This window comes from Camellia sinensis, chromosome 1 (assembly GCF_055761805.1).
Source record: "Camellia sinensis isolate YWXY chromosome 1, ASM5576180v1, whole genome shotgun sequence".
NCBI classification, from domain to species: Eukaryota; Viridiplantae; Streptophyta; class Magnoliopsida; order Ericales; family Theaceae; genus Camellia; species Camellia sinensis.
This window is the reverse complement of record NC_138961.1, coordinates 12,859,493-12,882,087: the sequence shown is the minus strand read 5'-3', so window position 1 is coordinate 12,882,087 and position 22,595 is coordinate 12,859,493. Positions and strand designations below refer to the sequence as shown.

At 39.8% G+C, this 22,595-nt stretch overlaps 1 protein-coding gene across 1 annotated transcript; it reads right to left on the bottom strand.

Moving 5' to 3' along the window:
* Window positions 1-10,432: 10,432 nt before the first annotated feature.
* On the bottom strand, window positions 10,433-11,436 carry LOC114316128 (cell division control protein 2 homolog). The gene is made up of 4 exons (XM_082866304.1): window positions 11,144-11,436; window positions 10,972-11,059; window positions 10,819-10,872; window positions 10,433-10,723 (listed from the first exon to the last, which is right to left on the bottom strand). The coding sequence occupies exons 1-4, from the start codon at window positions 11,365-11,367 to the stop codon at window positions 10,628-10,630; spliced, it is 462 nt and encodes a 153-aa protein (XP_082722430.1). The 5' UTR covers window positions 11,368-11,436; the 3' UTR covers window positions 10,433-10,627.
* Between the last annotated feature and the right edge of the window lie 11,159 nt (window positions 11,437-22,595).

Sequence of the window (22,595 nt, the reverse complement as noted above, 5' to 3'; positions counted from 1 at the left end):
CTCACGGACCTCTAACTCACATTTCCAAATGGCTTTTTCAACTCCGTGATGCTTCCACGAAACCTTTACCAAGGGAATGGTCTTGCCTCGCAAGACTTGATCCCGCCTATCCAAGACCCGAACCGGTCTCTCTTCATACGAGGCATCCTCATCTACCTCCAAGTCGGTCCAATCCAACACATGGGACGGATCCGGCTCATACTTTCGAAGCATACTCACATGAAACATGTTATGCACTTCGAACAACTGCGGTGGCAAAGCCAAACGATAAGCAACCTCCCCGATCCTCTCAAGGATCTCAAAGGGACCAATAAACCGAGGGGATACTTCCCATTCTTCCCAAACCTCATCAAACCTCGCCTCGGTGATATTTTCAAGAAAACATGATCACCTACCTCAAACGCCAAAGGCCTCCTCCTACAGTCGGCATAACTCTTTTGGCGACTCTGGGTTGTAACAAGCCTCCTACGGATAAGCTCAACTTTCTCCGTCATCTCTCTAACCAACTCCGGGCCCAACAAAGGTACATCACCCACCTCGGCCCAACAAACTGGAGACCTACACGGTCGGCCATACAAGGCCTCAAACGGTGCCATATCGATACTTGACTGAAAACTGTTGTTGTAGGCAAACTCCACCAAGGGCAAGTGCCTCTTCCACATCCCACTAAAGTCAAGGACACAACCTCGAAGCATATCCTCAAGGATCTGAATAGTACACTCGGACTGCCCGTCAGTCTGAGGATGATACGTCGTACTAAAGGTCAACTTAGTGCCCAAGGCACTCTGCAAACTCTGCCACAACCTAGCAGTAAAACGAGGATCTCTATCTGAGATGATTGTCACTGGGACCCCGTGCAATCTCACTATGTCCTGAATATACAAGTCGGCAAGATGATCTACCGAATCTCTCACGCGCATAGGGATAAAGTGCGCCGACTTAGTCAACCGATCTACAACCACCCAAACAGCATCACTACCTCGCTGAGTCCTCGGAAGACCTACAACGAAGTCCATAGTGACATGCTCCCACTTCCACTCGGTAATAGGCAAAGGTTGCAACAAACCCACTGGCCTCTGATGCTCGGCCTTCACTTGCTGACAAGTAAGGCACTTCGATACGAAAACCGCCACATCTCTCTTCATTTCCCGCCACCAGAATTGGTGACCCAAATCCCGATACATCTTAGTGCCTCCCGGATGCACCGCAAGGCGTGAATGATGAAACTCTCGGAGTACTTCCTCTCGGCAAGACTCCGGCACAAACAAACGGTCTCGGTATCTCACACTCAGGTCGGGATACACCATCAAACCCTTCTCAACCTTCCCACTGGAGATCTTCTCTCGGAGGTATTCTACCTCAAGGTCACCTCTCTGTGCCTCTAACACTCGTGTCACAAGTGTAGGCTATGCAACAACAGAAAACAAGGCCGCAACCTCAATAGATTAGCCCAGGAGCAAATCAAACTCGCCAAGTGCACCCAACATCTCCTATTCCCATATAGCTATACAAGCTACATCACTAATGGATTTCCTACTAAGGGCATCGGCCACTACATTGGCCTTTCCCGGGTGATAGTGCAACTCAAAATCGTAGTCCTCAATGAACTCCATCCACATTCTCTGCCTCAAATTCAAGTCCCTCTATGTAAACAGGTACTTCAAACTCTTATGGTCCGAGAACACCTCGAACCTCTCACCATAAAGGTAGTGCCTCCAAATCTACAAGGCAAAGATCACTGCTGCTAACTCTAGGTCGTGTGTAGGGTAATTCTTCTCGTGTATTTTCAATGACGTGAGCCATAGGCTACCACTTTCCCCTTTTGCATCAACACACAACCCAAACCCTCTCGTGAGGCATCACAATAAACTGCATAACCCAAACCTCTATCCGGAATAATCAAAACTGGAGCGGTGGTCAATCTAACTTTCAACTCCTGGAACGACTTTTCACAAGTCTCACTTTACACAAACTTGACCCCTTTCCGCATCAATCTAGTCAACGGTGAAGCTAGCCTGGAGAAATCTTTCACAAACCGACGGTAATACCCAGCTAATCCCAGAAAACTGCGGATCTCAAAAACACTCTTAGGCTGTGCCCAATCTTGCACTACCTCAACCTTGGATGTATCAACAAACACCCCTTCCCCGGATACCACATGGCCTAAGAATTTGACCTCTCCTAGCCAGAACTCACGTTTCTCAAACTTGGCATACAGCCTATGCGCTCTAAGCAACTCAAGCACCACTCTCAAGTGTTCCTCGTGCTCCTCCTCAGAAGGTGAATAAATCAGAATGTCGTCCACGAAAACGACCACAAAACGATCTAAGAATTCTCAGAAGATTCGGTTCATCAAGTCCATAAAGACTGTCGGTGCATTGGTAAGCGCAAATGGCATCACCAGAAACTCATAATGGCCATACCGCATACGGAATGCCGTTTTCGGAATATCCTCATCCCTCACCCTCAACTGGTGGTAACCCGATCTCAAGTCTATCTTAGAGAAACAACGGAACCCTTCAACTAGTCAAACAGATCATCTATACGGGGCATAGGGTACTTATTCTTAACCGTAGCCCGATTCAACTTCCTATAGTCGATACAAAGTCTCAAGGCACCATTTTTCTTTTTAGCAAAGAGGGCCGGTGCTTCCCACGGCGAAACACTAGGGCGGATGAAACCCTTATCTAGCAATTCTTGGAGCTGAACCTTCAACTCACTCAACTCGGCTGGGGCAAAACGATAAGGTGCCATAGAAATCGGCGTCGTGCCGGGCACTAAATCAATAGAGAACTCTATGTCTCAATGAGGTGGCAAACTAACAAGATCCTTGGGAAAAACATTCGAATACTCACAAACCACCCTCGGCAATGCAATCTGGGTCTCATCATACTCACCACTCATAAAGCTAGCAACTACACCACTAAGCTCACTCCGCCCCCGCGGATCATACACCGGTGGCAAAACACTACCAACCCGATCCCCCAAGAAATGGAAACACTCCCCGCTCAAGGTACAAACTGTGACCCTCTGGCGGTAGCAATCAATAACAGCCCGGTATGACGATAGCCAGTCCATACCCAAAATAACATCAAAACCCTTCATGGGCATAACTACAAAAGGAAAAGGAAGCCTACGGTCGGCGACCTCTATATCACAACCTCTACATCCGTGTTTCAAAATCAATTCACCCCCAACAGGTGATACAACACATATAGGAGATGCTAATAGTGCCAACTGCAACTCCAACATAGATGCAAATGTAGCAGATACAAAAGAATGAAACGCACCAGTATCAATCAATACACTAGCAACCGAGTTGAAAAATAGAAAGGTACCTCTCACTACTGATGGAGTCGGTACTAGGTCCTACGCGGTAACAGCATACACGCGCCCTGTAGGCCCCTGATCCACCTGCTCACCCTTCGGAGCATACGACTGCTGCACTGACTGGGATGACGAAGCTCCCGGATTGGCCCTCGAGGCCTGCACAGACTGAGCTGGCTAATAACTCTACGTCTGTCTAAAACCAGACGCTCCTGAAGTGGCACTCAGCTATGGGCAAAACCTCTTCAGGTGCCCAGGCTGACCACACTGATAGCAAGACAAAGACTGGCCCCTGCCTTGACTCTGGCCCTGAGGTCTAGCTGAAGAAGAAGCAGCTCGCTGACCTCCTCATTTCTGCGGGCAAACCGAAGACTTGTGACCCAGCTAGCCACATGTGAAACAAGTCAAGCCTCCTTGACTACCTCTCCCAGAGCCCACACTCGGCACTGGAAAGGTCGATCTAGCCAAACCACCCTAAGACTGCTGAGGGTTAAAACCTCTCTGTCTCTTGCCATCGCCCTGGCCATCTTGGCTCCTCTTGGAACCTCTATGCTTCTCCTCATCCTCGTCCTGCATCATAATTTCCATATGAGCTGCAGCATCCACCAAACGTCTATACTCTCGAATAAAAGGCCCTCCAACCCTCAACTTGAGTCCACACCTCAACTTCCGCTCAAACTCAAAGCAATGACGTTCCTCGGACGCCACAAGTTCAGGTGCAAACCTGGACAAGCTAGTAAAAGTAGCCTCAAACTCGGCCACAGACAAACCCTGCTGTTTAAGCTGGCAAAACTATTCCCTCAGCTTCTCCCTGGCAGCTAAAGATAAGAACTTCTCCTGGAAGGCAATCACAAAAGCCCCCCATGCACCACCAACACTGCCCTTCTCGTACTTCCACCATTGACCCGCATCTCCCTTCAGTTGGAAGGATGCCAAGGTCACCTTTAAAGCCTTGTCCTCGATGCCAATAATCTCGAATGTTTTCTTCATCTGTTCCAACCACTCGTCAGCCTTAAGTGGCTCTTTCGGGTCCGCAACAAACTCGTCCGAGTTAGACCGGAAGAACTCCTTCTTCAAGAAGGAAGGCCCTGCATCAACTTGGGCCTGAATCTGATTCCCAGCTCTGAGAATACCCAAAGCTCTTGCTATTTCTCGGGCCAAGGCACTCATAGTCTGCTGACCCGCTGGCTCGGCCACATTGGCCTGGCCAACTCCCTTCTGCACTGCCGGAATCTCATCCGGTAAAGGCACTTCCTGCCTCCTAGGCCTACCACGCCTACCTCCTCGTCCACGTCCTGACATCCTAATAAAGGTAACAAGGAACGTTAGCACATTCACAAATGTGCCGAAGCTTACTCACTCACGTCCTAACACATGGACAATTGTAATTCACTCCACGTAAGCACATAAACACATAAGCACTTATGGATTTCATTTCTGGATAATGATAGTCCTGAGGCGTTACTAGAGTTCCGGTTAGAAACAGCATTGATCAAGTTCTTTTCCAACAAGACTCACAGAATCCCATACCCAAATAATCACATAAACATGTTGTCACATAAGCACATAACATTATATCTAAGTCTCTAATCAAGCGAAACAAACCCATTGTGATCCTAATCACTTCCCACGTACCCAAAGTATTCGAACCCGGTACGCTCTGATACCAAGTTGTAATGCCCTCAAAATAATACATAAAACCCATCGTTTTAGACATGCAATGATATAAGAGAAATTGATACATTTCCATTCATCAGAGTTGTTCTTATAAGATTATTACATGTTAACAACAAAAGCAAATGCCCTACGGGCTTACAGCTTTCCTACAACATTATTACATGTTAACAACAAAAGCAAATGCCCTACGGGCTTACAGCTTTCCAAGTCAACACTTGGTTACAAAAAGTGGAGTACTAACTCTATACAAAGAAAGCCCTTGCCTTGATATACATGTAATACAACAACAGTAATCACAAAAAGACGCTCCAGCCACTAAGCCTCCCAAGTTACGTCCTTGGAGGTGGCATACTACTTGTACCTGAAAATGATGTCCCATATGGGGTGAGCCAACGCCCAGTAGAGATATGCTAAACACGATATGAGCAATAACTAAGACATTAGCACTTGATAAATGTTGACTCACATAAATCAATTCATACACCACTTTCATTACATGACCACAGTGTCCATGTTTCAGTTCATTTTCCATTTCTTATCCAATTTCCAATTCATTACCGTGGCTCAGAACCTCGCCGCACATTCTAAACGAAATAATAATTTATATAAAACGTTTCTCATTTCACAATAGATAAGCATACAAGCTGTATCAACACCTCTACAGATAAGCATATAAGCTACATCATCATTTCAACAAATAAGCATATGAGCTGTATCCACACTTCAACAGATAAGCATATGAGCTATATCAACACTTCCATAGATAAGCATATGAGCTATATCAACCCATCAATTGACAAGCATATAAGTTGTGTCAACGGAGTCCATCCCTAATCTCCTCCCAACAACATTCGATTTAGAGGTCTATCCCCTATCTTCCCCTAAACCGTGGAGTGCATCCCTATCTTCTCCCACACAACACAACATATACATATACGCAAAGGTCATATACATATTCAATAAATACATAAAGTTAATGTATTCTTTCATCCGTCAAACTCTTTGACATAACCAATTGATTAGTTTTAATTTGCCTAATCATCATGCATTGTCTACAATAATCAAAACTACCCTCCACCAGTAGCCCAAAACAATTATTTCTAAACAGATAATAAAAGCTCCAACAGATAAAATTATCAACATTTCCAAAAATGAGCGATTAATAAATCCAACTTCACTATTTTACAATATAATGAATCAATTTCATTATTTCCAACTCAATTCCATATAATCACAATTTTCCCAAATTAATTATACCAATTAATTTATACAACAATTTAGGGTTTTCTACCCCATTTCCCAATATTGACCCAAGAGTCCAAATGTTCTCAACAAACACCAAAACCCTCATTTTGAAACCCAATACGCATATTATGAGCCGAAACCACAAAACCCTATTTAATACATTTTGAAACCCTAAGTCCCAAAATCAACCATTTAAACAACAAGCTCAAAATCTAGGTTAAAACCCATAAGAGTGAGTAGGAATCCCTACCTCAAATTCGGAGACCAAGGGAAGAAGATGACGAAATTGAAGATGCTCCAAATCCCAAAATTTTCAGATTAAAAGATAGCTCTCGACGATCAACCCAACTTTTACAAAGGCCCAAGGTGAGGAAATCACTCATACTAGATCAATCCTAAGAGAGAAATTAGGGTTTTATTGAGAGGAGCTCTCAAAATAGCTTTTTGGAAAAGTAAGAGAGAGAAGGAATGTTGAAAAATCATCCGAAAAGTCGGATCTCGGTTTTAAATATACGTCGCCCCGCTCGAGCGTGGAAACCCTCGCTCGGGCGTCACTCACAGACTCCCGTTCGAGCGTCCAAACTCCCGCTCGAGCGGTGGATACACACTCCCAGAATCTCGACATACTAGGTCCCCGCTCGAGCGTCCAACTCCCTGCTCGAGCGGCACACACAAACTCCCGCTCGAGCCTCCAAACGCCCGCTTGAGCGTCCACCACTGCAGAGGAAAATACTAGAAGGGTGATTTTCTCGCTCGAGCATCAAAACCCCCCGCTCAAGCGGAGAAGCAACAAAAGGCCCCGCTCGAGCGTCAAAAACTCCGCTCGAGCGGACGGGCCAAAACCTGGGCAACTACTTTTGGTTCTAAGCTCAATCAACCTGTTTCAAACTTGCCCAACACAACCCAAGACTCAAATAGAAAGAGTAAAGGATGTAAATGAGATATACACAACAACCAACTCCACGGATCCTAAGTCCAGATACAACAATTAAAGAAAAGGGGAAACCAGGATCGTTATAAACAAGTTCATTGGTAACAATGTCAAGTGCTTGGTAAATAGAACTTCCTCGTTCCATCAGCCCAAATAACTTGTACTGACAATTCATCAACATGTCCAGACCACAGAAGAGATTTAAAAATGAAACAACTTCAAATTACATAAAAAAATAAAAAATAAAAATCTGATTCATTACCTTTTCCATTTGATCAGGCACTCTGCCTACAATAAAAGGAAATCCAAAGAAAATTATTCAAAGATATAGAAAGAAAAAAGAAAAAAAAAAAAAAGAGTTTCACGTAGTTGATCAGCATGTAAAATCAAACCAAGCTATTAATATAAAAAGAAAATAAAATAAGAAAGTCGATACATTTTTGCTTTTTTAAAAAATAAGCAATTTAGCAACTTGTAAGCTCATCCATAAATTCCTTTAGTTAAAAGGAATCTCACTACCATCCAAGTAGACAACTTAAAATAAAAATGTACAATTATAAACAATCTCTACTCATTACAAGAAGAGAATTTTTTTTTTGAAAGAAGGTAGTTCTAGAGTATAAGCAATTCCAAGTTGAAAGTGAAAAATACAAGTTATGAGCCATCTCTAACAAATATTTCAAAATCCATCAGTATCAAGAAACACCACATTTATCTAACATTTCTTGATTTCTTGTTTCCACAAAAGGGCTTTAGATAATCAAATTAAATTGTTTCCAGAACAATATTTTTTATAAAATTTGGAACTGGAATGTTGCCAAACCAACACTTTCTTTATCATGATTTTTTCCTTTCCACTATTTGTTCACTATCTTCCCAAATCCACTCTTTATCTATCATTTATCCAGATCTCTGAAGACTATTAAATATCTTGAAAATGCAGGGAACCAAATGAATCCCAGAGTCACAAATACTAGATCAAGAATTTTGTTCTATCCAAGAAATTGACAAAGATATCAAGAAAGTTCAAAATATGACTAATAATATGATCCAATGTATATAATCTTGGAAAATAATGGTTTTTGGCAACTTTAAGTAAATATTAAAGTGGGTCCCAATCGTCTATTGTGTTGGGTCCAAGTGGGTCTAGATACTTTACAATGAGATCTTTACACCACAAATAGAATGGCCAAAAACCATTGAGAATTGAATGAGAAATTGCCCCATGAAGTTAGCTTCATGAAAGAGTCAATGGGGTTTGTAACTTCTACCTTTATTGCAGAGTTTAATAGTGCATTAATGGGGTTTGTAACTCCTGCCTTTATTGCAGAGGTTAACGGTGCATTAGTGACCAGCCATAAAGGCTGGAGGCTTCTCCTCTCTCCCTTATACATGTATAAATTGAGACCCTCCTGTCAAGTCTCAAACACATAAATTGTTTCTTCCATTCTTTAGTCAGTTTGCTAGAAAGTTCCTATAGTGAGAGAGTGCTGCCATGGTTTTGTTCGCTAAGCTAGACAGAAAGTGCTTCTGCCGTAGCTGGTTTTTGACCGTTGTATCTTGGGAGACAGACGCCAGAATTCCTCAAGCACTCGACCCGTGAGGCAGTGAAATCTGTTTTAAGGAAACAGCTACCGTGCAGGCTTTGGTTTGATTTCTTTACCATTTTTATTGTATTGTGTATTTCTGTTGTAATTCTCAACATGTGTTCTTGGTATTTTTTTTAAATTTATTCGTGATTCTATTTATTTAATTTCACAATTTGAACAGCATATAATTGCTCCATAATCACTCATTTTAGCACCACTGTGAATGAATCCATAATCAGCCAATGAAATTTGAGATTCTAAGGGCAAGAGATCATCAAAGTCAGTGTTTTTTGAAATCATAGAATGCAGATATACTTGGGGTTTTGAACCCTAAATTTTTGAGAGCAAGTTACTCAAGATTAAATTGAAACAAAATATGATCATTCAATTTTGAAGAAAACAGAACTTACAGAGAGGTCTCTGATTTGCAGAACTTTAAGGTCAGATTCTAGTGTGTGTGTGTGTGTGTGTGTGTGTGTGTGTGTGTGTGTGAGTGAGAGAGAGAGAGAGAATTTCAGAGACAAAAATGTAATATCATCAAAACGAATATGTATTGACCCAGAGAGAGAGAGAGGAACTGGATCTTCCCGCCAAAATTTAGTTTTCCCCAACCGCCTTAACTAACCCCTTGGTTAAACCATTTTGAGGCTCGGGTTTTTATCCTATTGATCCCAATAACAAGGATATAAACTAGTCCCAATTAGGGATAGCAAATTTTCCAACCCGATTGTATTTGACCAAACCTTATGTTGAGAGATCATTGATAGGTTAGGGTTGAGTTATAGGAACAAACAGGTCAAAATAATAATAAAAATGTAAAGTACAAAATTTAATAGTTGAGAAAAAAACGGACTCGTTGCCATCTCTATTCTCAATAAAAATAAAAAATGAAAAGAGACAACTAAGAATAGTAATAACCAAACATGGTTAAAAAAATCAAGTTTTTAGGTTCATCATCCTATGTGTTAGATTGGGGTTTGGTTGAGGGTTCTTATTTTTTATTTGTCTTATTATGTTGTTTGCCACTGTTTTCTTTCACATATGTTCATGTTGAAATACTTCATTTTTAGCTTTATGTCACTATGTGGATGTTGGAATTTTTTTTTTCCCCTTCCATTTTGTCTGCCTTTTTCTATTCTTTCCGCGAATCCTTATCAAAATATCCAAACAGAGTCTAAAATAATTATCTCAGGACCATGTTTGGGAAGCCCCTAAAATTCACCGCAAAAAATTTGTTGAACACCCATTTCTTAATTCACCCTATTCCCAAATTTAAACTTTATTTTTTCTTTGAACACCCCATTCAATTCCAAAATTATTAGTAGGTCGCAAACTTTTTTTTTCCCAGAGAAAAAATATTTATCTGATGAAAAATAAGATAAGATTGCTTAATTATGAAGGGGTTGCAAAATAACAGCAAACGAAGCATAACACTGGTTATTTTTGTACCAAACAATCTTGGAAGTTGTACTATGACAATTTCACCAAAAAATTCTTGTAATCTGTCAAAATCCAATAGTTTCAAGAATTGCTTGAATCCTAAAATATAATCAAATCAGGAATTGAACTATTCACCATTGATTTTGTTCCAAAATATATACACTCACTCGTAGATTTGCATTAAATTATGCATAGATCATGAGTTGAATAATAAATCGGATGATTCTGATAAAAGAGGTGGTACTTTATTGGTCAAAAATGGATGAATCATACATATTGAGTAGTTTTGTCAACAACATCAAATTGTTTATTTCTTCCAATTGAAGAGAACTTTAGGAAAAGAGACATAGTGTTGCAGGCAAAGGTAATGTGAATCAAAACATTCTTTAGAGGAAGCACACATTCTTTTGACAGAGAATCACGAAGAGGATCGGGAATCACATCTTGAAAAGTATTGGTGATTTAGTGCATCAGAAGCTGTAATTCTATCTTTTGGATTCAACCGGAGCATTCTCTGAATAAATTAAAATGGGTATTATTAGGAGAAAGAAAAATCCGCCGATGAACTTAAAAACTCACTCAAATAGTGGTTAGGAGAAAGAAACTTACATAAACAAGATCAACTCCATCTGGTTCAAGATCAGGCAATACTTTGTTCAGGTCCTGCATTTCAGAAGAAGACACAATGGTAAAAACATTTTTCATATTCAAAACTGAATAACATTAAAATAAAATAAAAAGCTCACCAATGACCGGTACTACCTTAGGTATACAATCGACAAAAGAAGCTAGAGTGGGAAATAATGCAGTCACTCCAGGCCAGGTTGCTTCGCATGGTTTGCCCAAAATACTTCACATTACAAATACTATGTAATTAGAACATTAAAAATGGCAACAATCATCAAGTTTGTGTGTGTTTGAAAATATATAGCACTTGAAAATTTTGTTCAGTTGTTCAATCTCTGTTGTAGCTGCGAAAAGAGGCTGTTGAATCGCCATCTCAGCAAATATACAACCCATAGCCCACATATCAACAGCCTTGGTGTATTTTTGGTCACCAAGTAAGAGTTTAGGTGCTTTGTACCATTGACTTGTCACCTGAACATATAATAAAATCAAGAATTTTGAACAATTTGAATAAATTTTGCATTTGGGCATGTTTTAAAATGTGCGTAGATATATGTCTAGAGGAATAAACCGAATTCAGATGCTCTAATAAATCTTTGGAATTAAAGTTCTTGTATACTGGCAAGACATGAACTGAAACCTATGATTGTTTCTCAATGTTTGTATAGCGAACTCCACGTATTTTCTTTTCTATTCAATGAAGAAAATTGAAAGAAAAAACAGTCTACTGAAATTAATACACATATATTTCTTTTTATAAAAATTGTTGTAAAAGGGAATGGAAAAAAAAAAAAACTAAACAACCTTTACGGTGTAGTGCCCAAATAGCTTTCAGTTACTATTATATGAAGTACACGACTCACTTGGTGTCAGTGCCTATGCCACACATTTTTCATGCCCAAAGTGCTCCTAGCTAACTGCTCGAATTTATGATTTCAAAATTTGAAGTTTTAGTATTTTCCTCCATCTACATTCAAATTTGTTTGTAATTTTTTTTAAAGCTAATGGTTACAACCATCTTCTGTTTCTGTACGTGTATCACTTGTATGCTTAACTTCTACTCCATCATCAAAATCAACTATCCAAAGTTAAAATCGAAAGAAGGCTGGATAGTAAAAGCTGAAAAATTAGTACCTTGCGCCCTTCAGTATGTCTCCTGGCAGGAACAAAAAATTGACCTGCTTGTTCCAAAGTCTGCTATCTTCACTATGCTTTGATTACCATGATCTAACAACAAACTCTCATGTTTCAAACCTCGGTGGAGAATTTTATTAGAGTGACAATAAGCAAGACCATCTAGAATCTGATGCAGAAAATTCTGCCAAGAACAACAACAAAAAAAAGTCATAAAATGAATCATAACATGAGCTATCATATTGGCTATGTTTGGATCATCAATTTAATATAGAAATTTGGTAGTGGAAAGGAAAATATGGGGGAAATGTGAATGAAATGTAAACTATTTTTTTTTTTTTTTTTTTGCATTTCCAAATCCCTTACCTATCCAAACATGGTCTAAATGCCATTGTTAATGCGGTTACCAACAAGTTTATTCATAAACAATATGGATGATCATATATATTGGATCTATTCCAAAGAAGCAACTAAAACTTGTAAGCGATTAAAAATGGTCATAAATGGATTGTAATCATCACGTACTTTTATTATTCTCGGTTTCATCATAATATCTAGAGAAGTATCCATTATGTACTTCCTCAGGTTATGGTCCATATACTCCATAACAAGATACACTGATCTCTCTTTGTTCACTATATCTAGCAACCTGTTACCCGAATTCCATCAATTAATAAGTTTCATCAAAAGCCAATAAATTATAAGCAAAGAAAATTCAAAAATACATTACAGAATTTGCAATTTGTCTCATGAAACTATTTAGGGAGTACATACTTGACAATGTTCGTATGCTCCATCTCTTTCAAAAAGGAGATTTCTCTGATTACGGAGCATGGGACACCTTCATTTCCCTTGAGAAAGGTTTCCCGCTTCAAAATAACCATTTGATTAGTCTGAGAGTTAATGGCCCTGTAAATACAACCGGTCTCTCCTAGTTTAATTGTCCCAAATATCTTGTACTGGCAATACATTAGCATGACAAGGCCTCAGAGGAGATTTTAACAATGAAACAATTAATTGCTAGTACAAGATATTTGGGTTGACATCCAGAGCATTAATTGCACCAGCTAGAGCATTAATTGGGTCGACAGCCAGAGCATTAATTGCACCAGAGCATTAATTACACCAGCCAGTGTGATGGTACACAAAGCACTAGAGCATTAACAATGAAACAATTAATATTTGGGTTGACAGCCAGAGCATTAATTGCACCAGCTGGCGTGATGGTACACAAAGCACGACCTTTGGTATGGAATCAACGCATTATCTCTGCACACCTATCCCACGTCGCCACGTGTCACTACGAAAAGACGCATGCAGGGGTTGTGTGTCATGATTGAACTGTCACCAAGGCCGAACTGGGGTAGAACCGAAGTGACACGACGCTTAGAGAGCAGAACAATAGCTCTCCCCAAGGGGAACCTTAGCACGAGCTAGGGGGCAAATGAAGGGGGTGAATATAAAATGGGTCGAATCCAAGCCTTGGGCCGGCTCAATCCACTAAAGCCCAAACCAGAGTGGGTTAGATGAATATATGGGCAAGCCAATTGAGCCCAACTCCATGATCAACAGCCTACCCAACAAGTCCTTAACCGCTTGGGCCCAACTCGCAGTGAAAAGGCTAGCCTAGCTGCGATGCTGGGCTGGGCCGAGCTGCAAGAGCGAATTTATGGGCCAAACTAAAAGTGGGCCGAGCCCACACAGAGACGTCCGAATGGACTAGCCCATCCCAACAGAAGCCTTGTCTCGGTCCAAACTGGGGTACTAAGGTACCGAGCCGAGGGAGCCTCACAGAGAAACGTGGATGTTATTAGTATGAGCATGTGCAAGTTGCCACCTCAGCTGGTCCCCTGCACCTAGAATCACGGAAGCTGTTGAACCAAAGGAATGTGGTTTGTTATCAGCATGACTATAATGAGTGTATGCATTCTATAACAACTAACATGTGGTCCCTCACCTTGGGCAATGCTAAAAGGAAACTTGGCAGCACCCAAGCTCCATGAAACCATCTTGAGAAGCAAGCAAGGAACCCTATATATATGACATGAACTTCACATTGAAGGTAACTGAACTATTCCACGCTAAACCACACTTACATACAAACTCAACTCTCTATACACTTCTTCTCCGATCACTGATTCGCACACCGGAGGGGTTATCCAGCCAACCCTGGCCGGGCAGCTCTAACGGTGCTTCTTGTGGCAGGAACCTCAGTCCCTAGATAGTCCAACCGAGTGCGGAGCCCCGATCCACTTTTATCTAATGCGGAATCCGGTACGCACACAATATTAAGTTAGTATATCAATCCAGACCGCTAAATCAAGAGTGATTGTGTGCCAACTAACTTACTTCAGTAATGTGAACTCTGTAACACTATATAAGATTTTTAAGTCATTAGAACCCGTAGTATGTTAGTTCCACTAATAAGATCTGTGAGCTAACTCATAACTACAACTCACATGTGATATTTTGTCTCCTGCTTTTCCAAAGGAAGAACTTGAAGATTTGATTCCTTAAGGCTTCTATCTAAATCACTCATGTGTTAATTTTCACTAAATCATATTTGTTGCTAATGCTACAATAGTAACAGTTAGGGGAAGTATTGTACTGTTCACAGTTACATATGGCCTTAAGCAGCATCTCAGATTTGCATACTTGAATGAAGGTTGCAGGATCGGAGGTAACATTGAGATAGCCCTTAATGCAATCAATAATCTGAGACAACAAAACATATACTACATGATCACAATGGGATACAGTATGATCAGCGTAATAAATATGTAAGGTAGACATTGTTGGGTCTGTGGACCCTGATAAGTATTGTTCACTCAACATTGGGTCCAATGGGGGGTTTGGGGGGAGTCCATAAGGTTTGGGTACTGTAGTAATGTCCCCGTTGCTTCCATATTGCCCTAATCTATACTTATAAATAGATAACAACAATGATAGAGACCCCCACAAAATACAACCTCCAAAATAATCTGAACCATTCATGTCACTGTCAGACACAACTCCCCAAAAAAATTTAAACACATCAATGGTCAATACATTAGTGGGGGTCATCTTTTGTAGGGGTCCCAAACATTTTCCTATAAAGGAGGCTTGTCTTTTACGTTAAGAGTTGTATTGTTTTCTGATCATAGTAAAAACCAGAACAGCTATAGACGTAGCCCTATTCTGAGGTGAACCACGTAAATCCTTGTGTTCTTGTGTGTGTGCGTAATTTGTTTGATTCATTTTATCTTTCTTATTTGCTATTTCGTGTCTCACCGATCTTAGATAGGAAGAGTTAATTCCTAACATACATGTCCTTGTAAGGGATTGTTTGGGATGTTTTAAATAAGTGCACTTTTTGACTTTTTATGAAATATGGGTTGGGTTTGAAGTGATGTGATAGAGAGGTGATGTGACTTAAGTAGGATAGTGACTCTTTGACTTTTGGCTTTTTTAGTATATGACAAACAAGGCCTAAGTATGCATAATCTAAAAAAAGTGTAATTAAAGTTAAAAACTAGTTCTTTGAAATGGTAATGGTATATATTTGGAAAATATATGTTACCTCCACCATTTTTTGTTTTGGTTCTTGTCTCCCTCCCACCTCCCATTTGTCATCTCCTCAAGAGGCAATAACTTGGGAATAGTCAATATGATTCGTGGAATGAATATTCATTTTGCTTTCATGGAGAATTCCTTTTTTTCCGTTTTCTCTTTATTTTTCTGTTGTAGTTGTTGAAATTTCAACGATCATCTCATCTAAAAGCTTAAGCTATTAGAGGGATAACTTTATTACTTATATCCTCAATAGGACCTCTCAAGCCTGGCTAGATTATTCTCCATAAGCAGGCCAAACAAGTGCAAGTATTATATTCTATCGAATCAATGTGATTTTTTGCAAAGATGATGTACTCAATGGATTCTAAAAATTGAATGATTTGAATCATCGAAATGGGACAACATCCTCAAGTTTGATCACGAACTGGAGAGAAACCTCTCTATTACATTAACCTCTTTAAGTTTAAAGAAAATACATCAAGCCCCATAAGTTTGACATAGTTACATTGAGCTCATTTAAGATTTTATTTCACATAATATTTTGACCTCCTTTTATCAATAATTCACAAGTCTTGTGAACAAAAAAGGAAAAAAATAATGTTAGCATCTATTTAATGTTGAAATGTATGTTGAAGATATAAATAATAAAGTTGCTTCTCTGTTAAATATTTTAAAGTTTTATGTGGGTTAGTGATTAACAATACAATATGGTATCCAAACAAATAGATCTTGTGTTCTAATCTTTCCCTTTATCTGATAACTAAAATAATTGCTTGTGAGTTGTTGATTAACAATCTAATAATGTATCCTTTGATGTTATTTACTCTTAGGAATGATTCAAGATGCAGTCCATGGCCATGGGGTTAATTCATAACATGAATTTTTGTGAATTTCTTTTTTGACAATCAAGGCCTTTTGTTGAGGCATGCTAATTGGGGATGTCTGATCATAGTAGCAGTTTCAGTTTAAGAATTGAAACAGATTTTCTTGATGGGTTTGTTCATAATGTTCATATGAAGGCTCTATATATACAGAAATCAGTGACATCATTATCATTGTTAGATGATCTTGATGGTATTGTGGGAGAGAGGAGGATAATTATTTTAAAGGGTTAAAGATTAAATAGAGCATTGCAGGATATTTGTATGAAGAAATGCCTAGTTAAAATAGAAAATGTAATTCTTAACTAGCTATTTTAGCTAAAATTACAATGTCCCCCACCAATATCCATCTCATGCATCACGTATGTCAATCAACATTGAACTAGCACAAATAAGCATAATCTAAAACAGATTTAGTGATATTAGGCAATGCATACTCAAAATCAAACATCGAAGTGAAACACAAATGAATGCCTATTTAATCAATTTCAATCCAAATTCCAGTCTCAAACTTCATACTTATGTTTTGCCACTATCATACTAAAAAGTTCAACAAAAATGTACCATGGATGTGTCTCTCTTTCTCTCTATAGAACATAGCAGCACTTGGGTTGACCAGCACCAGGTGTAGAAGCACCAACAGCCATGGGCTGACATGCTGCAGCAGCGGTAGCAGATGTGGGTTGACGTGTGATGGCCCGACGCCCCCTACGATTCCTACTACCCTCAAGTATGGGCATAGGTATAGGTAAAGGTATAGGCTCGGGGAAATTCATGTCCCCCTCAAGCTCAGCAACTGGCCATTTAAGTTCAAAATTCATCACAAACTCCTCTTCGTCGCTACTCTTGTCATCTTATACCTCTAATCTCTACCATTCTTCAATTGTGTGTAATCCTGGTACCTTACTTATTCCTTTATTCCGCTTTCTATGCCACTTTACTGCTTTCCTACTCTTCCTCAATTCAAGCTCCTCCGAGTCAGGTCCCTCGTCTACTTTACCTTTCCCTTTGTTTTTAAAATCCTTTGCTTCCTCGACTTTCTTCATTTCTTCAGTTTTCTTTCCTTCCTCAATTTTTATCCCTCTCAAAACTTTCTTCCTTTTGTCTTTAATATCCTTCGCTTCCTCATTTTTCTGGGCTTCCTCCATTTTCTGTCCTTCCTCAAATTTTATGCCTCCCACAATGGCTTCCTCAATTTTCCTTGCTTCATCACTTTTCTTGATTGCTTCCTCACTTTTCTTTGCTTCCTCCATTTTTGTCCCTCCCACACCTGCTTCTTCCTCACTTTTCTTGGCTTCCTCCATTTTCCTTCCTTGTGAAAGTATTGTTACCCCTGCTCTCTTCAACTTGGCTTCCTCAATTTTCCTTGCATCATCTCTTTTCTTGATTGCTTCCTCAATTTTCTTTGCGTCTTCTCTTTTCCTGGCTTCTTCAATTTTCTTTGCTTCCTCTTCTTTCTTGGCTTCCTCAATTTTCCTTTCTTCTTCTATTTTTGCGGCTTTCACCATTTTATGCGCTTCCTTAATTAATAAATCTTCAATAAATCTCCTCGCCATGCCTGTGTCTTCTTTAACACCCTTCGCTTTGTCTGTTTTCCTGTCTTCCACAATTTTTTTCGCATACTCTACTCTCTTCCCCATATTCTTATCCTCCTCTTTCTTTTCCTTCTTGGCTTCCTCTTTTTTCTTTGTTTCCTCTTTTTTCTTGGCTTCCACAATTTTCATGTCTTCTGCAAATTTTTTCCCTTGTTCCCTAAGTTCCTTGATTTCCTCCATTCTTTTCACTTCCCTGATTTTACTTGCTTCATCTTCCTCAATTTTCTTTGCTTCATCAAGTTTTATTGCTTCCTTGAGTCCCTCCATATCCTGTTGGACCTCAATTCCCATCGCTTCCATGTACAGCAACAAGGCATCCTACAACCACATTACCAAAAAATAAAATTCAATTCAGATACATACAACCGAAAAAAAACATAACTTCGTAATTTAATTTCACCAATTGGCTGCAGAGAAACCGATGGACAATGAATGCAAAGAAAGAAAATTAAAATTAAGAACCATAAATTCTTTACAATATTCTGTAACAAAATACACCAGTTGGAGTTTTTTTTCTTTTCATTTCCTCTGTTTTCTCATCAGCCAAGCACATGGCGAGTGATAGAATTATGTTGCCAACTATTCTATTACCTTATCAATGTACTGGCAACGGAGGATTGCCTCTGCACGTTGAAGGATTGGCGTTGGAAACACCTCGAATGAAGCACTGAGAACTGCTGATGCCGGGATTAGTGATGGCTTGAACTGTGCGAATTTAATATCTACAATCAAATTACAAAGAAGAACTGATTAGTTGTTGTTTGAAACTCCATTTAGTTGTCAAGAAAAAGAAAGAAATTGAAATAGGAAAATGTAAAATGTAAAAATTCTAGTATCATGGTTCTACCCTAATTGAGCCAAAATATATGACTATCTTTGCTTTTTTTTCGTTTTCTTGGTAACCAAACAAATTATAAAGTAGAAAATAGTCTTGTAGGTAAATTTACCCCCTTGAACGCTCAAAATGGACTGTGAAATGTCTCGATAAGTGAAGCCTCGAATTGGCTGCGGATGCCTAAGTTTGAAGAAAGGATAGAAGTATTTCAAGAAGTTTATTGCAGTCAAGGATTGCATTCGTCATTCCAGCGCGCTCAGTATACGAAGCTCCATGACCAAAAACAAGAGTGAATTGACACTGGTCGTCAGTTTGCGTTTAGCCTATTCAACATAAACCTAACATTAGAGAGAGAGAGAGAGAGAGAGAGAGAGAGAGAGAGAGAGAGAGAGAGAGAGAGAGAGAGAGAAATTTAGTATTTACCAAGAAATTAGGAACAGAGAAATCCCTATTCCTCATCTTTGAAGCAAGTGTAAAACAACAAATTGCAAAGAGCTTTGTGTTCTTGCGCAGATTTCTTTTTAGAGCCTAGACGAAAATTGAAAATCGATTCAAAACCAATCGAAAAACATATCAAAAATCAAATCAAATAGATTAAAGTCATAGATTTTAACTGGTAAATGGATTTTCCTCGACAACATTCGATCAAGGTAATTCACAACTAGGTAGGGAGCGAATGCATCATAATCGGAACCTTTTGAGAGTTGTAATTCATGCCAAGAAATGCATCAACAAACGTTGATTTAACAAAAAAGCATATGAATGCGGAGATATATATATATATATATATATAATGTACCATTTCGATGAGAGTAACGACGATGCTAAGAGCAAAGAGCTTCATCATATCCAATCACCGACTTTCTTTATGATTAATGGCCTTACCGTAACAACTCATATATACAAATATGAATTCATGGCATTCATATTTACAAATATGGTATTCATATATACAACTCATATATACAAATATGGTATTCATATATACAAATACCGTAACTTTTCTCATACAAATAATATAAATAAACCCTGAAAGACCCCTATAGTTCTCTTAGTTTCTATCTCTCTCACTCCAAAGCCTTTGGAAAAAAAAAAGGATTACGATCCAAGGCACCCATTTTTTCAACGAAATGATAAAGCTTTCAAGAAGTTCTTCAATGTCGAATCTGAATTCATGGCTGCTCAAGGTTACTCTGATAACGCTGAAAAGGCCATTACCCGAAGCATCGTCGTTATTCTCATCGAAATGGTACTGTATATATATATCTCTCTCCACATTCATATGCTTTTTTGTTAAATCATCGTTTGTTGATGCATTTCTTGGCATGAATTACAGCTTTCAAAAGGTTCCGATTATGATGCATTCGTTCCCTACCTTGCTGTGAATTACCTTGATCGAATGTTGTCGAGGAAAAGCCATTTACCAGTCAAAATCTATGACTTTAATCTATTTGATTTGATTTTTGATATGTTTTTCGATTGGTTTTGAATCGATTTTCAATTTTGGTCTAGGCTCTAGAAAGAAATCAGCGCAAGAACACAAAGCTCTTTGCAATTTGTTGTTTTACACTTGCTTCAAAGATGAGGAATAGGGACTTCTCTGTTCCTAATTTCTTGGTAAATACTAAATTTCTCTCTCTCTCTCTCTCTCTCTCTCTCTCTCTCTCTCTAATGTTAGGTTTATGTTGAATAAGCTAAACGCAAACTTACGACCAGTGTCAATTCACTCTTGTTTTTGGTCATGGAGTTTCGTATACTGACCACGCTGGAATGACGAATGCAATCCTTGACTGCAATAAACTTCTTGGAATACTTCTATCCTTTCTTCAAACTTAGGCATCCGCAGCCAATTCGAGGCTTCACTCGTTGAGACATTTCACAGTCCATTTTAAGCGTTCAAGGGGGTAAATTTACCTACAAGACTATTTTCTACTTTATAATTTGTTTGGTTACCAATAAAACGAAAAAAAGCAAAGATAATCATATATTTTGGCTCAATTAGGGTAGAACCATGATACTAGAATTTTTACATTTTACATTTTCCTATTTCAATTTCTTTCTTTTTCTTGACAACTAAATGGAGTTTCAAACAACTAATCAGTTCTTCTTTGTAATTTGATTGTAGATATTAAATTCACACAGTTCAAGCCATCAATAATCCCGGCATCAGCAGTTCTCAGTGCTTCATTCGAGGCATTTCCAGCGCCAATCCTTCAACGTGCAGAGGCATTCCTCCGTTGCCAGTACATTGATAAGGTAATAGAATAGTCGGCAACATAATTCTATCACTCGCTGTGGACACCCCATTTTTGACCGACCTTAAGACTCAGACGTCACCGATTGAGCGCTTGGTGATATTACATAATGTGCTCGTTCAGAAGTTTCAGAGTCGCGGCCGTGAGTCCTGCCTCCGGATTTCCGAACCCTCTTCTGTGCCTTGTCTCGGTTTGCGAACCAGACTCGGTTTTCTCTGTTTCTTTTCCTGAGGGGAGAGAGAGGTCCTGTAGACCATCTCTCAGTGGCCGTGGGCTACATTTTGTGGCTATAGGCCATTTTGCCCATTTCGGAGCCCGGTTTTCGGTTTTTCGGAGCCGTCAGGCCGTGTGCCTCGGTTCGGGACCGTTTAACCATCTCCGTTTACTCTAAATTTTGGCATACATCTTATTTGCTCCCTTTTGAGGGACACTGGGGTCAGAGAAACCCACTTCGTGGCCGAACGCCACTTTCGGTGTTTAACGGGCAGTTTCCGGGGCCCCGAACTGCGTGTTTTGGCCCCCGAACATTCGTTTTGCATCGGTTTTCGTTCATTTTTGGCAGGTACCTCTGTTTCATCACTAGGAAGGTCATGGAAGGGTGGGAGGCCAGCAATTGTTTCGACAACCAGTTTTTACTCCTCCGACCCCCTCCGACGCCCGTTTTTCACACTTCCGGGCCAATGTTGAACCCCTTGGACCCATTTTCTTCAAACCCAAACCACATATTTGTGATGTACACACATGAGAGGACCCTAAAAGTTGGTGGCCGGCCAGTAATTCAACTTGACCCTTTTGACCCCCTCCTTCCGGGCTAATGTTGAACCCCTTTGACCCATTTTCTTCAAACCCAAACCACATATTTGTGATGTACACACATAGGAGGACACCATCAATTGGTGGCCGGCCAGAAAATCTGATTGACCCTTTTGACCCCTAGCCGGCCGGCTAGGGGGTGTGGCCGGCCGGCCACCTGCAGCAAAAGTAACAGGCCGGCCGAGACCTTGGCACTGTGCACTTTACAGCTGTGGAGCTTTATCCCCCAGAAAAGATCTTTATCCGGGGGATATTTTGTGGGGGAAAGTTTGTCTCCTTTTCCCCCACCTTTACACCCCCTTCTTGGCCTTTATAACAAGCAAGCTAGATCATTTGTTGGGGTTAGAAAACTTCACCTTCAAGCCTCCATATCTCCCTCCATCTCTATACCTCTCATTTCTTTAAAAATCTCTAAGTCCATAAGCACCATTTCTTCTACACCACCAAGCTCTACCACCACCACCTCCTTTCCAGCAACAAGGAAGGCTTCTCAAAGGCAAAAGGAGCTGCAAATTGATCCAAGAAGCAACAAAAGTTTTAGTCTTCAAGGGTGAGTAACTTTTCTCCTCTTTTGACCCTTTTTCTTGATCCATTTGTAAGCCCCACTTGCTTTTTATTTCAAGCTCCGGCCCTAAATGAAGAGGGCCCTCTTTTGAGCTCATTTTCACTTTTCATTAAGGGCTCAACCCTGTTT

Coding starts and splice junctions, on each gene's coding strand:
- LOC114316128 (XM_082866304.1), bottom strand. CDS start 11,367: ATGCCCAAATGCAAAATTTATTCAAATTGTTCAAAATTCTTGATTTTA. Junction 11,060..11,143: donor CAACTGAACAAAATTTTCAA/GTGCTATATATT, acceptor TGTAATGTGAAG/TATTTTGGGCAAACCATGCG. Junction 10,873..10,971: donor TTGTCGATTGTATACCTAAG/GTAGTACCGGTC, acceptor TCTGAAATGCAG/GACCTGAACAAAGTATTGCC.